Source organism: Nilaparvata lugens, chromosome 14 (assembly GCF_014356525.2).
Source record: "Nilaparvata lugens isolate BPH chromosome 14, ASM1435652v1, whole genome shotgun sequence".
Lineage (NCBI taxonomy): Eukaryota > Metazoa > Arthropoda > Insecta > Hemiptera > Delphacidae > Nilaparvata > Nilaparvata lugens.
In genome coordinates, this window is record NC_052517.1 from 13,460,458 (window position 1) to 13,478,973 (window position 18,516).

Here is an 18,516-nt window from a genome sequence, read left to right on the forward strand (position 1 = left end):
CATAGGGGATTTGAAATGTACTTATCTAGACGCTTGGCGTCTGTGATAATTTGAACATTACATTGATGCTGATTTCCCTGTATCGATTTTCCATAGCATAAGTTACTCATCTGTTTAAAGAAGGACACTTCAAATTTATTTTTCACGGCTTGCCTATTACAGGTATTGAACTCAATGTAGTTCTTCAACCAAGGCGATTGGGAAAAGCTAATGACTCGATGTACCTTTGTTAATTGCAATCTGAGTTGAAGGTACAGTTTCAAATTCATGTAATGAACAATGTACCTCTCTCGATCAAAAAGTGTGTTCATGAGTTTTTTAGTCAGAGTTTGACCGTTCTCATTGGTTTGGTACTCGGAGAACAATTCGCTAGGAGGAATTTGATGAAGTGGAGCGAGAGGGAAATTGGCATGCATATCATGTAACTCCTGTGGGTACTTGAGATCACATTCAATTACATAACCAGTTTCTGATTCACTCTCCAAATTTGTAAAGTCAAGAGCATGGATTTCTTCCTCTGAGAGGAACTTGAAATTTCCATAAGGTAAGAATTGATTCATAGAGTGCGCATACAAAGAATTACAATCTATATAAAGCAAATAGTTACTTGGTTTTGTGGGATCGTATGTGTCAGGGATGTGTTTGTTATTGGCTTCGCAATAATGCTTGCCAATAAACGAAACACCACCGCGCATTCCTGATTCAAACAATAGATGTATATCAGGATCGCTAATCAATTGGAGTTCAACCCAGGTGAACTTTAACATACAATTCCAAGTGTAATGAGCAAGCGAAAGAAAATGAGTCACATCGAGGCCATATGACCTAAAAAGCGTTGACCTCATTTCTTCGAAAACCTCAACTAATAGCATGACGTCTAGGCACAGATAGAAATCATGATACTCGCCGAGAGATTTCAACTTGAATGTTGAGAACACTCTTTGTGCATGCTCATATTCTTTGGGGGAGAGGGGTGTATCGTTAAGATCATTATAAAAACATTCTATCGGAGGGAGAGAAGTCTCAGCGAATTTTTCAGGGCAAGATATGTACGAATAGGGATATACTCCTTTTTTCAACAATAGTTGCCTTTGTTCGAGATCGGGGTCATTAAATACTGAAAACAGTCGTTTGAACTTCGATTCCATATCTGTACTATCTACCAAGTTGCGCACTAATACTTCTAAAGATTCATTCATAAATTTATATGAATCTAAAAACTTGATTTTTCCCACTGTCAATGTCAAAAATCTTTCTGATGTATTGGCGATACAGGAAATTTCTTTTTTACATTTTGCGAGAGCTTTTAGAATAAAATGACTGTCAAATCCACTAAAATTATGGAAGTAACAGCTAATCGTATCGTCAGTTCGAGTATTTAAATTACACGACACATGAGCAGCACACAAAAACTTTCCATTTTCATGTGCATGATGGCGTACCTTTGTGTCTGTTTTGGTAAAAACTTCATCGCAAAGGCCGCACTTATCAGCGTTTTGAAATTCGCGTTGCTGACGTTCACTTAAATGCTCCATCGGAATTTCACATTTTATATCTGCACTCAATAAATCGCCCACTTTGATTATTTCCTTGAGAAATTTCTCCATGATCTTTTCATTGATATTACTCGATCTATAGAGTACTGGCCCGTACGCGATATCCCCATTCACATCAATTACAACAAAACAATACCCGCATGGAATATGACACGTCGTTTTCTTGGTGTAACTTCTGGTAATAGGTACATCCTCAGATTCATTATTATCCATATTCACAACAAATGTTTCCAAATCCGCATAGATTGTATACTTTTTCTTCAAAGTCGAACCGAGTTTTCTAAATTTGATTGTCTCACCACGTTTTGGGTATGAAGTTCTCTGAGACTGGAACTTTGAACAAAGCTCTAGATGTCTCATCAAATTTGCTTTCCCATCCCGGTTTACTGTTTTGTTTGATGTAAATCTGTGAAAACAGAAATTACAAACAGCTACTTGATGAGCATTTTTCGAAAGGTGAAAAAGAAGACGCGACAATCCGTTTTTCCCGTTCGCGGTGTTAATTAAACAAAAATGAGTTTTTCCTGCATCGCCTTTCAACATTAAAAGATTAATTTGGTATTTACGCGTACGGAATATGCTTGTTCGATAGGGGAAAAACTTTTTGTTATCATACGCGATAACATGAATTGCGATGTCTGTATTGAGAATTTCAAATTTCTTTATGTCGCGATCGGTGGTTGGGAAATTAACTCCGCGAGTGTTCAGCCTGTGAGCAAATTTGCTCAAATATTTCACCGTTAAGTGTCTGTTATTTGGTTTCTGGTGAAAATAGGCTAGAATACTCCACAGAAAACACTTTTTATCAGAAAGATTTTTGATATTGATAACACATTTCTTATTGTTGATGAACTGGGGTGTTTGAATATAACTGCTTGTGTACATTGGATTATATCTAATCACATTTACATCAAGCGAGTCAATCTTCTTCAACACCCACCCACTCCCAAATCGAACAAAGTTATCGAATGAACTTAAAATTTTCCTAACTGCTAACATAAATTGTTCATTCAATTCGTCATAACTCTCCAAGACATTCATGCCTATGGCCGAGTAGCTATGAAGATTCACAATGGATGAAACAGCTTCGGATTCCTCTGATTCTAAAACTACCATCTTATACAATAATACATTTAATACTAAAAACCATTTGACATTTCCTTCGAAACGTGCAGCGTGTTCTCTTATTATCTCGAAAACACGAGTTTTCGAGTTTTGAAGCACATTTTCAATGTCAGGTGCTACGTTTTCGAAGGAAATGCGATGGCGAATTGCTCGCGAACTCACCCCTCCAACTCTGTGTTCTCTGCTATGCTCCATCTCTGCTACTAGCGGGTTACTGAAAACAAACAAAGAATATATTACTATGGCACAGAATTAGATATAAAAACAAGTAAACATTAATCTAAAAATCAGTTGTGATTTAACAAGCTGCAAGTACAGTGCAAAAAATGCTCTCACAGGATCAGATTTTCATGCACGAACGATTGAGGTTATTAACATTTGATAATCGATGGAAATTAGAATCGAGTCTGTTGTCACCTCAAAATATGGCTAAACAGGGTTTTAAATTTGTGCGAGCACCTGACGTTGTTCAATGCGTGTTTTGTTCAGTATATTTAGAAAATTGGTTGGCAACAGACGATCCTAGTAAGGAACATGAACGATGTAGTCCAAATTGTGGATGGCGCAAAGAAGATAATATTTCATGTGAAGAGGAGAATTTCGATAATAATATTCTACGGCAATATGAAGAACGAGTTTTAACTTTCCATCGTCCAGAACCATTCAAGCTCTCGGTATTTATTAATAGAGCAGACTATTTTGCAATAAATGGATACTTTTTACATGAGAAATCATATCTGCAATGTGTATATTGCAAATATATTATTGAAAATCCTTATGAAAAAGTGATACATGTTCCATTTTGTATATATAAAAAGATGAGCTATAATGGAAAAGAAACGACAAATGATGAAAAAGAAGATGCTGTGGGAAAACAAGCTGGATATTGTACAATATGCACTCTGTTGTAATCGAGATATTAGTGATTCCTAAGTGCATTGTATTAGTAGTAGTATCAGGAAAGAAGTAACTTCTGAAAAATCATGATTAGAAAAATAAAGAATTGTATCATACTTACATGCAATGAATGATGTGCTGTACTGTCTCTCTCTCTCTCTCTCTCTCTCTGCTTACACTAGTTCTTCACACGTCTTTCCTCCTCGAAGACTGGAGTGATTATGCAGTCTCGAACTCTGTGAAATCAACGAACATAATGAAAATCACAATAATAATATTGAGAAGAAATTTAGCAAGTCAACATGTGATGTTAATTATGAAAATTAATGAGGAGATTACATTCGAAATATTGTTATTCGAGATATGTGGAAGTGAGAATTCGAGTGCATTGTGAGAATTTGATATTTTTTCTCTGAATGCAACTTGCTTTACGTGTAAGAATGCATTTGTATGTCAAGGATGTGACAAGCGGGAAAATGCACTATCTCTCACTCACCCTAAAACAGAGAGAGAGGAACGAATGAGTATATAAGCGGCGGTCAATGGATTTGCCAGCTTCACTCGACCACTAGTCACGTTTCACACATATCCTAGCTATCATCATGGAGTCCACACGTGAGCAGTACATCCTTCCGGATACACCTCCTCAACAAGAACCATCATTCCCATCTTACTGGGCAGTGCAAGCTGCGCGGAAGAAGAAGATTCCTTCTACCACCGCTGCTCCCCCTGCTGCTGTCGCATCCGACCCCGAGGAGTCGCCCCTGAAGAGACGTGGAGTCTTCGTGGAGAGAGGGATGAGCGGCGATGAGCTCATTATACCAGACACACCACCACCATCTCATCTAGGATGGGCACCGAAGCGAGTGCCGCTAACAACAATTACCACCAACAGACAGCAGGGGAAGAGAAAACTGCAATTTCTCAAGGAGGAGGAAGAAACCAACTTCGTACCCCCAAAGGTTAGTTATTTCAAATATTATTAACATGTAATGTGAACAGATAATTTTAAATAATGTTGTCATCCAAAAGCTTGCTAGTATCTGATAAATTTCTTACTGAGAAAAACTAATTTCCAATGTTCACATTACATGTACTCACATTGGAGTTATTGTAAAATCTGACAAAGCATCTTTGGAATGGTTTCACTTGTTATTCGTTCCGCTACTACGTAGACATCATGTCGTCATCATGTCTGTCTGTCTGCGCGCTGTGTCCTTTGTGCGTCTGCGCTGTTCAGTGACGTCTCAATCGCGGTTTTTTGCCACTGCTCCATCAGCTGGTTTTCTATGCTTTTATTCGTATTTTCTCGTCGGATTTTTTGCCGTTGCAATTTTAATATTTGTGCTATTCGATTTTTTAGAATTTAATCTTGTCATTTGGCATCTAACCTTTTAGATATTTGCCACTTTTTCAACATACGTTTCCAAACGTTTCACGTACGTGGCTACATTTCCGCCTTCTCGTTTTTGTTGCTAGCGTTTTTAGCTTTTCCTGTCTATTCTTTTCATGGAGGTCGGCGAGTGTGCGTACCTTGCGCTCGGTCTAAACCTTTCATCTGAATTCATCAGAATTGCAAAACCTTTTTAAAGTGTGAATTATTCTTCAAATTAATTCGTTTGTTCTATTCTTCATTGTGACTCAATTATTCATCGATTGCTTCGCATATTTGCTTTGATAGACTTTGCTAAGTTTACAACCGTGTGTGAACGTTTCATCGCTATTCATTTGATCTACAAACCTTTTTAAAGTGTGAATTATTCTTCAAATTAATTCGTTTGTTCTATTCTTCATTGTGACTCAATTATTCATCGATTGCTTCGCATATTTGCTTTGATAGACTTTGCTAAGTTCACAACCTCGTGTGGGAGTTCATCGCTATTTATTTAATCTACAGAACCTTTTTAAAGTGTGAATTATTCTTCAGATTAATTCGTTTGTTCCATTCTTCAGTGTGATTCAATTATTCATCGAATTCTTCACTCAATTACTCTGGTAAAATTGGATAAACTTTGTCTAAAATTGCAACCTCATGTGAGCTTCAGTTGCCATTCTTCTACAATTGGTTTCACCTCGTGAACCTCAAACTTTCAAGTGCATCATCTCTACTGTTTGGAAATCAATCCAAAAATTCCACAATTTGAAGATCGGATTATTTGTTTGGAATTCTACCCGCTCCAGCCTACCTTTCCATTGGGGGATTCGCCTGCTGTATTGGACGTTTCCATGCTTGTCATTGCATGGCCTAATCACTTCATCGCTTGCTGATGTCCTGTTCCTGTTGGTATTGCGGAGTCGTTGCCTGTCTGCCTGGCTGCATCTCCTCTTCAAAATTTTATTCAGGTTATGTAATTCGTTCTTTTCAAGTTTCATTTACGTATGTATCATTATTGTTTTATTAATGTCTATCTTGACATTCAACTCATTGAGGCCACTGACGCCTACTAATGTCTATCTTGACATTCAACTCATTGAGGCCACTGACGCCTACTAATGTCTATCTTGACATTCAACTCATTGAGGCCACTGACGCCTACTAATGTCTATCTTGACATTCAACTCATTGAGGCCACTGACGCCTACTTACTACTTGATTAATGTCTACCTTGACATGCAATTCACTAAGGCCACCGACGCCTATTAATTCATTGTATTTAACAGCTACCCTTGGCTTCACAAGTGATTTTCTGAGGCCACTGACGCCTATATAATTGTATTCAATAGTAGCAACTATTAATTCATTGGATTTGACAGCTATCCTTGGCTTTACAAGTGATTCATTGAAGGCCACTGTCGCCTATTATTAATGTCCATCTTGACATTCTTTCACTGAGGCTACCGACGCCTACCTATTGTTTAGTTAATGTCTAGCTTGACATTCATTTCACTGAGACCATCGACGCCTATTTATTTATTGGATTTGACAGCTACCCTTGGCTCTACAAGTGATTCATTGAAGGCCACTGTCGCCTATTACTCGTTCCAATTGATGTCTGTCTTGACATTCAATTCATTGAAGGCCCATGTCGCCTATATTCAACCCGGACTGTCCTCATTGTATTTATTAGCTACCCTTAGCTCTTAAGTGATATTTTTAAGGCCAATAACGCCTATTAATTGTTAGGTCGAAATCTAATTTGACATTCAAATCACTGAAGGCCTATGCCGCATATATTTTTATGTATGTTATTTGCTGAGCATTTCTTACAGCTTATTGTCATTTTTTAATCATTATTATTGTACCTTAGTAATAACTTTCATTATTGCACTCAAATTATTCATTTCAGGTATCATTATTAATACCTTTGCATTTATTGCAATATCATTAATAATTTAATATCATTAATACCTTTGCAGTTATTGTCAGAACTTAATGGTCATTAATGTCATTGACCTAATTTCATTTAAATGTTGTAGTTCTCTACATTATTTCACATGTTGTAATTTTCCCAAGATTTGACTCATTGTTTTTGTATGTGGCCATCTGCCTATTATTATTTAAGGATTCAAAGACTTAACCTACTTACAATTGCCTTTGTATGTGGCCATCTGCCTATTATTAATTTATTGATCTCAAAATATTTGATTCAATTGTTTGTATGTGGCCACCTGCCTATTTTTAATTTATTGATCTCAAAATATTTGATACAATTGTTTTTGTACGTGGCCATCTGCCTACTATTATCATCTTATTATTATTAAATCTTATATTGTTGATTCATTTAGTCTTTTATTGGTGTACTTACCACATTTCAAGCTATCAGTATTTTTATGTACAGAATTCAAGATTTATTTGTAGGTATTTATACCAACTAGCATCCACAGTCCACTGCCCTGCCCTTGGATTCTGTCATAAAAATTGGTCCTCCGGGCCGGATTTTTGACCCAGTGTTACCTAGGATAATTGTTAATTTTTATTACCCATTTCTTGGTCCATTGAACCTTGGGGTTTCAGTGACCGTGTGCCTAATAGTCTAGCTTGACGCCAATGATTAGGTCCCACTCTAGTGTATATTTTATTTCATTGTACCTTTGTATGTTTAAATTGTTTAATATTAAGCATTCACACACCTGTTTCAAATTTTCAGTACTGGCTGCAACTCAAAGCACGCTGCGACGTGTATGCACCAGCTATCAACTATCTTGTACCCTGAGAGACTGAACCGCACTGAACTGGTCACAGACGGCTATTGCGCATTGAGAAAACAACACACGGCATACCACACCGCCTTGCGAGCTCGCTACTTGACTCGCCGCACAGCAAGCTTGATACAACTTGCCTCAAACCCACAGGCGTGCCTCTCTGCATACTGGACCAGCGCCCAAGGTTGCTTATTGGCGCAGCAATCGCATTGCTACAGTGCCTACTTGTAATTCACTCAGGTTTTTCTGTTAATTTTTTAGCATGTCTGATCATGAGGAAGATTCACTTCCTGAGCCTTCTGCTCTTTTCAATGCAGGAGACAATTTGCACCAGGAAATAGACTGGTTCATAACCAGCTATAACGATTATGTTGTGGACTCTGAAGCCACTTATTATCAATTATTGACTGTAAAAAACGAACTAGGTTCACTTAGAATTAAGTATAATAAGATACACCAACGACTATGGAATTCAGAGTTGCAAGTGCAGGACACTTCAACTCATTTTGAGATACTCAATAAGTTTATCTCCATTACCTTTAAGGCAAACGCTGCATTAACTGCCTTTGAAAGCAGACAACGCAACAATGAGGCCACTGCTGGTGCTTCCCAGCGGCCAACATCTCAAAACGCACCTTTGGCAAATTTTCAGTTGCCTCAGATACCGCTTCCACGCTTCAATGGGGAGCTTTCAAAATGGCAAGCATTCTCAAGTGCCTTTACTAATATTATTGGTAATCAAGATAACATTAATGATTCATTGAAATTTTTCTATCTTCGTCAATCACTCAGTGGTGAAGCTCTTGCTAGAGTGGAACACATTGAAGCTGACGAAAATGGTTTTCAGCTTGCATGGAACCTCTTAAGAGAGAGGTATGACAACAAGAGATTAATTGCTGCCAGGCACGTCACGGCAATTGAATCTCCGCCTACCATAAAGCGTAACTGTCCGCAATCATTACGGGCATTCATTGATTTTTGCAAGTCCCACATCACCGCGCTCGAAGCGCTTCAACTTGGAGTCCAAATCAAGGACTTGTTGTATATGCACAAAATGTTGTTGCAGTTGGATACTGCTACTGTTCGAGAATGGGAAAAGAGTGTTGGTATACACGACATTCCCACCATTGACAAATTCTGGAATTTTTTGGAATCGCAATGCAAAATCATGGAAGCTGTTGCTTCAAGCTCAGCTAACCATCATCAAGGAAATGTACAGCAAAGTACATCCAACTCGGTTGGTGCTCATAGCAAGCCAAAGTTCAATCAAATGTTCAAGCTAGGATGCAGGTTACTACCTCTTCCATGTCACCTTGTAGTTTTTGTAATTCTGTTGGTCATTTTCCAAATCATTGTAATGAATTATTGAAGTCACAGGTTACTGATCGTTGGAACGCTGTCCATGGCAAAAGGTTATGTTATAATTGCCTCAAGCCTTTCGCACCCAATCATGTTTGTTCGGACAAATCGTGTACACTTTGTGGCAAGAGTCACCACACTGTTCTTCACAGGTCGTATCCTCAATCACGGGACACTCAGCCTACTTCTAAGGATAAGGTAACTTCAAATCTTATTCATTCTCAATCTTTTGCTCCCTCCAGGGGTAAGAATGCTGTTTTGAATTCCGTCATGGTTCAGAATGCGGAAACAACTAAGCAAGCTGTTTCTCATGCAGAACAGCCTCAGAAGAGCTCTCATGTCACGATGAGCTCTACTTCGTCACTGTGTTTGCAACAGCAATCAACTGTCGCTTTGTTACCTACTGCTGAAGTTTTGGTTCAATCTTCTAGTGGGGAATTTATTAAAGCAACCGCTCTTTTAGATTCTTGCTCTGATTGTAATTTGATGTCAACTAAGTTGGCTGAAAAATTGTCACTTGTTACCTTGTATTCTGACACTTTGATTCATAGTGTAGGTGAGAATAAGACCAAATCATCTATTTCTCATTCAGTTTGCTTGTCTTCATCTGATCGTTCGTGGTCGGTTGAAGAAAATTGTATTGTAGTTGATAGCATATCATCTAATGTTCCTAGGGTGAACATCGATCTTTCCAAAATTTCAATTCCTGTTGAACTCAAATTGGCGGATCCATTGTTTGATCAATCTAAACCTGTAGATTTGTTACTTGGTGCTGGCATATTCGCATCGATAATTCAGCCTGGTAAATTGTATTTAGCTCAAAACGCTCCCATCCTTCAGAAAACCAGTCTAGGTTGGGTCATATTTGGTCCTTGTAAGGCTATTCGTCCTATTGCAGCACCTCGTTCGTGCCTCCCTGCTTCACCTGTGGCCGCTCCCCGTAGGGTCATGTCAAATTTTCTAACTTCAAATGATGTCTCTCATCAGTCTCAGAAATCAGTTCAGGAAAACAGTTCTCAATCAGTTCAGGTATTAGCTACTACTTCGTCTCGTAATGATGTTATTTCAGGTATAATCAATAGTCGCTCCACCTATCACAAAATTGTCCGTACAACGGCGTATGTTCTACGGTTCATTCATAATTGTAAAAAACAAAATTCAGTCGCTCCGCGCTTTGGTCAATTAGCTGTCTCTGAAATTTCAGAAGCTGAAAATTGTATCTTCAAATCTGTTCAAGAAGAAGCTTTCTCTGCCGAACTTGAAGCATTGCGTCAAAATCAGGAGCTATTGCCTAATAGTTCTATTAAAGCCTTGTCACCATTCGTTCATTCAGATTCTCTGCTCAGAGTTGGTGGACGTTTGCAAAACGCAAATGCTTCATTTGATTACAAACATCAAATATTGTTGCCCAGCAATCACAAATTCACTCGTGCATTGATTGTTGCTCACCATCGCCGTATAAGTCATGCTGGGGTGCAGGCACTACCTCCGTAAACAAAGCCGTAGTGCGTTCGTGTGACGTCAGCACAGGTAGGGCTCCTCCACCAATAAAAATTCGTTGATTTCAGCTGATCTATATCAGCTAGTGTTTCTATTGGTGTATGAGCCCTACCTGTGTTGACGTCACACGAATGCACTACGGCTTTGTTTACAGAGGTAGTGGTGCAGGCCACCATGGCCAGTGTAAGACAACGATTTTGGTTTCCCTCCACCCGTCGCACCATCAAAAGTGTATTGCGGCATTGCATATTGTGTTTTCGCTTTTCGGCTCTTCGCTCTGAGCAAATCATGGGTAGTTTACCAGCGGCCTGCGTTCAGGCTAACTTTCCCTTTTATAATTGTGGTTTGGATTACGCCGGTCCTATTTCCATCCGTGTAGGTGGCCCCAAATCTCATACTTTTTCTCCACCACTCTTCAGAAAAAAGACCCACTCCTCAACCACTCTTCAGAAAAAAGGCAAATGGTTAAACAGTTGTGAAAATTTGAAGGTCGGTACAGTTGTCATCTTGAAGGATCCTGGTTCCACGCAGTCCACTTGGAAGCTGGCGCGCATTACTGAAGTTCATCCCGGTAAGGACGACAAAGTTCGAGTTGTCACTGTTCTCACTCCCTCCGGCACCTTTAAGAGGGCTATTTCGAGTTTAGCACCTCTTCCCATTGATGAGGATTCTAGTTAATCCCCTTGCTCTTATGGTTCATGTTGTATTTTCAGGTTTCATTGTTCTTTTCCCCTGGTTCTCACATGGGGCCCAGTTTTCAATTTCCAATTGCCTTGCCAGATTTTACATATTTCTTACTTTTCTTATTGTGCCATACCCCCGTATGACACAAGGGGCCCAGTTTATGTAAAATCTGACAAAGCATCTTTGGAACGGTTTCACTTGTTATTCGTTCCGCTACTACGTAGACATCATGTCGTCATCATGTCTGTCTGTCTGCGCGCTGTGTCCTTTGTGCGTCTGCGCTGTTCAGTGACGTCTCAATCGCGGTTTTTTGCCACTGCTCCATCAGCTGGTTTTCTATGCTTTTATTCGTATTTTCTCATCGGATTTTTTGCCGTTGCAATTTTAATATTTGTGCTATTCGATTTTTTAGAATTTAATCTTGTCTTTTGGCATCTTACCTTTTAGATATTTGCCACTTTTTCAACATACGTTTCCAAACGTTTCACGTACGTGGCTACATTTCCGCCTTATCGTTTTTGTTGCTAGCGTTTTTAGCTTTTCCTGTCTATTCTTTTCATGGAGGTCAGCGAGTGTGCGTACCTTGCGCTCGGTCTAAACCTTTCATCTGAATTCATCGGAATTGCAAAACCTTTTTAAAGTGTGAATTATTCTTCAAATTAATTCGTTTGTTCTATTCTTCATTGTGACTCAATTATTCATTGATTGCTTCGCATATTTGCTTTGATAGACTTTGCTAAGTTTACAACCGTGTGTGAACGTTGTCACGTGGTAATTTAAAACCACCAAATATTTTTAAATGAACCCATGAAATGTAATAGGACTATAAAATTGGAAAGAAGGTTAGACCTACCCAAAGAGTAAATCAACTCAAATCAAGTATTATTAGCGATTAGGAGTAATAGCATTATCAACAACGATAAGAAAACATATATTATTGTGATTTAATAATTATGAGAACCCATTGGTAAGATCAAAAAATTATAAAGCGGCATACTTATTATTGGCGGATTATAAAAAAAAATAAAATGCATGAACATTGAGGTTAGGGTTACTTGTTTACATTTTGAAAAGAATTAGTCGATCTTGGATAAATCGATAATTATCAGAATCAATACTGAACGAATCAGCTGATTATTCGATCAACCCATATGACCGGTTGAATCATATAAAATTCACTCATAAAGGATATATTATGTATACTAAAGGAAGTCGATGTGTAGACTTACAAACAACTATTATTTCTGTATAAATATTTATTATAATCCAAAAAAGCATGATAAATCAAGAGTATACAAAACTCATATAAAAACTAAATGTATTATCTATTAAAATCGTATGTTACGATTTATTTATGAATTCAATTTAAGATAAACACTCCATATATTTGTATAAAAACTTCTTTTATTTAATTTTTTCTATTATAAAGCCGAGGAAGCCCTGATTCCCAAGGCAACCAATTGTATTGAGTCTATTAAATTGAAGGCCAATCAGAGAGTAGCTTACAGAATTATTCTAGGAAGAGGCAAATTTTTCTGAAAACCTCCTTCTTCTGGCTTAAGATCCTGACCGGAGAGGATGCACATGGAGTTTAGGGTTTTTTCTTATTCCTTTTAAAAATTTTTAATGAACTATTAAGCCAAACCCTTTTTTAAATGTAATGTATTTGTGTTGAATGTTAATTATTTGTGAACTCAGTGCTGTCAAGGAGTTCGTAATTGTAAAGATTCCCATAAAAATAGCTTTAATTCGAAAGAAACTTATAAAAATCTGGATCACGCGTTAGCCCAGCAGTGACGAAACGGAGCCTACCCAATTAATTATTGGAAATAATTAATTCAATCCACGAGAACATCTAGAACTTCAGTTCAGTGAGTGATAAGTCAAACCAAACGAGCTCGTTTTTTCTACGTCCAGTGGGGGTAATTATTAAAAAAAAAAAAGCGCTATTCCAATTAATTTGAATTAAAATAAAAAGTCACCACGTGTTGAACAATATCACATAGTTCATAAGAACCTTTTATAAATTTATTTATTATATGTAGGAAGCTTACTTCCATGCACAGCCCGAACTCATATTAAAAGCCCTGAGATCTCATGTTTGAATATTAATTTATTAAATATTAATTTTGTTTATTGAACCAAGTATAGTATATCAAACCTATAGACCGAACAGGTTTTTATTTGCAGAATTTTATATTGATTGGAAGTATAAGTACCAGTATTAAATATAATATATTTATGAATTTGAAACTCACTATTGTGAATATTAGCAAAGCCTGTGATACTTATTCAGATTTTAGAAATAGATTATTTAAGTGAATTATAGATTTATCGAATATCTTATGCACATCTTTTTTGTGGGAATATATTTTGTGTTTTATGTCAGCATACAAATCGTAGAAATTTATTTTATCCTAGTTCATCTCGTGATATATAGTTTGAGCTGTTTTAATATCAACAAATATTTTGCAGCACTTAAAATTATTGAATCAAGTGATATTAATCTTATTCAGAGCACTCAATATTTATCATCCTTTGATGATATTCATTTTATCAGCCAGAACAAGTATATTAAGAAATTATATTAATAAGGTTCCAGTTATATCATATAAGGATCCAGAGAGCTTCCAGAACTGGCGTTGTAAGTTCTAAGGAATTTTGGAAGGGTATATTGGTGAATACTTGTATTCGCGACGAGCGTTTTAAGAATCAACTAGAAACAACTATAGTTGGTCCTTATTATTCTCTAGTGATGCATGGTTACTGATAATCAGTCATCAAATATTCTTTTATTTTCCGTATTGGTATTCTTCAAGAACTTCATAGAAGCAGCGGTAAGAATTACCAATCACCGGTCACTGAACCTTATGGTGATTATTTGTATTTATAAAATTCATATTTCTACCACTGAGCTAGAGCTGAGGTTTGAACCCAGTAATTTTGCGAGCCGGACGGCCTTAATTTTTTGTGAATTTATTTGCAAAAGAGGGAATTTAGAGACTGCTCTTATAAATATCAGAAACATCGTATCATCTGTGAAGGATTTACCATTAACAACTTCACAACATTTCATCGCTATTCATTTGATCTACAAACCTTTTTAAAGTGTGAATTATTCTTCAAATTAATTCGTTTGTTCTATTCTTCATTGTGACTCAATTATTCAACGATTGCTTCGCATATTTGCTTTGATAGACTTTGCTAAGTTCACAACCTCGTGTGGGAGTTCATCGCTATTTATTTAATCTACAGAACCTTTTTAAAGTGTGAATTATTCTTCAGATTAATTCGTTTGTTCCATTCTTCAGTGTGATTCAATTATTCATCGAATTCTTCACTCAATTACTCTGGTAAAATTGGATAAACTTTGTCTAAAATTGCAACCTCGTGTGAGCTTCAGTTGCCATTCTTCTACAATTGGTTTCACCTCGTGAACCTCAAACTTTCAAGTGCATCATCTCTACTGTTTGGAAATCAATCCAAAAATTCCACAATTTGAAGATCGGATTATTCGTTTGGAATTCTACCCGCTCCAGCCTACCTTTCCATTGGGGGATTCGCCTGCTGTATTGGACGTTTCCATGCTTGTCATTGCATGGCCTAATCACTTCATCGCTTGCTGATGTCCTGTTCCTGTTGGTATTGCGGAGTCGTTGCCTGTCTGCCTGGCCGCATCTCCTCTTCAAAATTTTATTCAGGTTATGTAATTCGTTCTTTTCAAGTTTCATTTACGTATGTATCATTATTGTTTTATTAATGTCTATCTTGACATTCAACTCATTGAGGCCACTGACGCCTACTAATGTCTATCTTGACATTCAACTCATTGAGGCCACTGACGCCTACTAATGTCTATCTTGACATTCAACTCATTGAGGCCACTGACGCCTACTTACTACTTGATTAATGTCTACCTTGACATGCAATTCACTAAGGCCACCGACGCCTATTAATTCATTGTATTTAACAGCTACCCTTGGCTTCACAAGTGATTTTCTGAGGCCACTGACGCCTATATAATTGTATTCAATAGTAGCAACTATTAATTCATTGGATTTGACAGCTATCCTTGGCTTTACAAGTGATTCATTGAAGGCCACTGTCGCCTATTATTAATGTCCATCTTGACATTCTTTCACTGAGGCTACCGACACCTACCTATTGTTTAGTTAATGTCTAGCTTGACATTCATTTCACTGAGACCATCGACGCCTATTTATTTATTGGATTTGACAGCTACCCTTGGCTCTACAAGTGATTCATTGAAGGCCACTGTCGCCTATTACTCGTTCCAATTGATGTCTGTCTTGACATTCAATTCATTGAAGGCCCATGTCGCCTATATTCAACCCGGACTGTCCTCATTGTATTTATTAGCTACCCTTAGCTCTTAAGTGATATTTTTAAGGCCAATAACGCCTATTAATTGTTAGGTCGAAATCTAATTTGACATTCAAATCACTGAAGGCCTATGCCGCATATATTTTTATGTATGTTATTTGCTGAGCATTTCTTACAGCTTATTGTCATTTTTTAATCATTATTATTGTACCTTAGTAATAACTTTCATTATTGCACTCAAATTATTCATTTCAGGTATCATTATTAATACCTTTGCATTTATTGCAATATCATTAATAATTTAATATCATTAATACCTTTGCAGTTATTGTCAGAACTTAATGGTCATTAATGTCATTGACCTAATTTCATTTAAATGTTGTAGTTCTCTACATTATTTCACATGTTGTAATTTTCCCAAGATTTGACTCATTGTTTTTGTATGTGGCCATCTGCCTATTATTATTTAAGGATTCAAAGACTTAACCTACTTACAATTGCCTTTGTATGTGGCCATCTGCCTATTATTAATTTATTGATCTCAAAATATTTGATTCAATTGTTTGTATGTGGCCACCTGCCTATTATTAATTTATTGATCTCAAAATATTTGATACAATTGTTTTTGTACGTGGCCATCTGCCTACTATTATCATCTTATTATTATTAAATCTTATATTGTTGATTCATTTAGTCTTTTATTGGCATACTTACCACATTTCAAGCTATCAGTATTTTTATGTACAGAATTCAAGATTTATTTGTAGGTATTTATACCAACTAGCATCCACAGTCCACTGCCCTGCCCTTGGATTCTGTCAGTTATTGATGAATCTGATTTGAAAGACAATTTCTTGATAACGAATATAGGAACTTAATTCAACTTTAGAGATCAGTCAAGATGTACATTCGACTACATGAATATGATATATTCATTTGAATTGAGCATAAATTGTTTTATGAAATCAAGAAATATAATTATTTGAAGTGATTAGGTTGAATGCATGCTACTATCTAATAAGTGAGAAAAAACTAATTTCCAATAGATGTCTTTGTACAATGCACAATGTGGAGCATAAATTGTTTTATGAAATCAAGAAATATAATTATTTGAAGTGATTAGGTTGAATGCATGCTACTATCTAATAAGTGAGAAAAAACTAATTTCCAATAGATGTCTTTGTACAATGCACAATGTGGAGCATAAATTGTTTTATGAAATCAAGAAATATAATTATTTGAAGTGATTAGGTTGAATGCATGCTACTATCTAATAAGTGAGAAAAAACTAATTTCCATAGATGTCTTTGTACAATGCACAATGTGATATTAAATGATTAGAGTTCAGTTAAGATGTGTATAATTTTATTTTTGAACTGATCAAGCTTACTAGTAGTTCAGTCAAAAATTGAATAAGATGAATATTTTGATTTCATTATTATTATGATGCTTACATATTATTTGCTATAATATTGAAGTGTTAAGAAAATTACTGATTTAGTTGATAGTTATATTGTGATATTAAATGATTAGTGTTCACTTAAGATGTGTATAATTTTATTTTTGAACTGATCAAGCTTACTAGTAGTTCACTCAAAAAATTGAATAAGATGAATATTTTGATTTCATTATTATGATGCTTACATATTATTTGCTATAATATTGAAGTGATAAGAAAATTACTGATTCAGTTGATAGTTATTTGTTGCAATGAAAGAGTTTGCTTATTAATTTGATTCACTATTGGATTCTGCAAGAAATATTATTTCAATAACTGATATTACTCACTTTGTGTAGAGAATGTCTTGTCAATCCGATGATATCAAGTTGAGATTATGACAATAATCTGTTGATCACAAGTAGTTGATAATCTGAAACAAATTATAATAAAGTTACTAATCATAGATTTTCATTTAACAGAAACATATGTCTGAGAACACCTCCATGGCTCCGCTACTGGAGGAGGCAGCCGCACGGGATGATGATGATGATGAGGACTTCATCACACTCATCAATAAACCAACGCCAAAACCGTGGGTACCTCTCCGCGAGCTGGCGGAGGATGTTCCACATGGTATAATCTCAGTGCGGGAGGAAACGAACCATCACGGTAGAAGAATTATTTTGAAAATTAATATTGCATCTACGAAGAAAATCTCTGAGGTATACCTGCCTCAGAGATTTTCTTCAATAATTTCACCTGCTAAAGTTGTAAAATTTAATTCTAACTGTAAAAATTTAGGAATAGTAGTGAAGCATATAACCGCTACATGGAGCGATATTAAGATTGTTAAAATTTAACAATCTTATTCTCATAGCATGTAGTGGTTATATGTTTCACAAGTAGTATATAATGTAAATATTGTAGTGTTTGATAATAAATTGTAATATTGTTTTTAAAAAATTGTTCTTAATTCTCACCTGTTTGTTGTGTCAAAGAAGAAGAAGATGTAGAATAGTTCACGCAAGAATAGATCCACTTGTAACTGAACACTCAATGAATGTAGAATAGTAATGCTCTTGTACAGTCAATGAGTGTTCGCTCACAAGAGAAGCTATTTTATAGTTGCTGCTGCGCACACGCGCATGCCAGTCTTGACCTTGTTGCGAGATTCTCCTCCATCTGTTTGCGCTATACACTCACTATAGGTATAACAATCTATTTTTATCAGTATGCTTACAACACTTGAATGGAGAAGTTGTGCAATGAAGATAATCGTATGGAGAGTTTTATTTGTTCTTCTCTTTATAATATGTTGTGTGAATATGCTATTACTTTTCCATATTGCTTTGAAAAAATATGATTCAATGCAAAATGATAGTAAGAGAATATTGGAATCTATACAAAATGTACGAAATAAGATTAGGGATTTGGAAACACCTCAATTGATGCAGGAATCACTGCTAG

At 36.3% G+C, this 18,516-nt stretch overlaps 1 protein-coding gene across 1 annotated transcript; it reads left to right on the forward strand.

The window, feature by feature from the left end:
* Positions 1 to 4,030: 4,030 nt before the first annotated feature.
* LOC111056819 lies at positions 4,031 to 17,909 on the forward strand. The gene is made up of 2 exons (XM_039441176.1): positions 4,031 to 4,540; positions 17,529 to 17,909. The coding sequence occupies exons 1-2, from the start codon at positions 4,181 to 4,183 to the stop codon at positions 17,907 to 17,909; spliced, it is 741 nt and encodes a 246-aa protein (XP_039297110.1). The 5' UTR covers positions 4,031 to 4,180.
* Positions 17,910 to 18,516: the final 607 nt, after the last annotated feature.

Excerpts from the sequence above, each read along its gene's own strand:
- LOC111056819 (XM_039441176.1), top strand. The coding sequence starts at position 4,181 with ATGGAGTCCACACGTGAGCAGTACATCCTTCCGGATACACCTCCTCAA. Across the intron at positions 4,541-17,528 it reads CCAACTTCGTACCCCCAAAG|AAACATATGTCTGAGAACAC; the intron begins GTTAGTTATTTC and ends TTCATTTAACAG.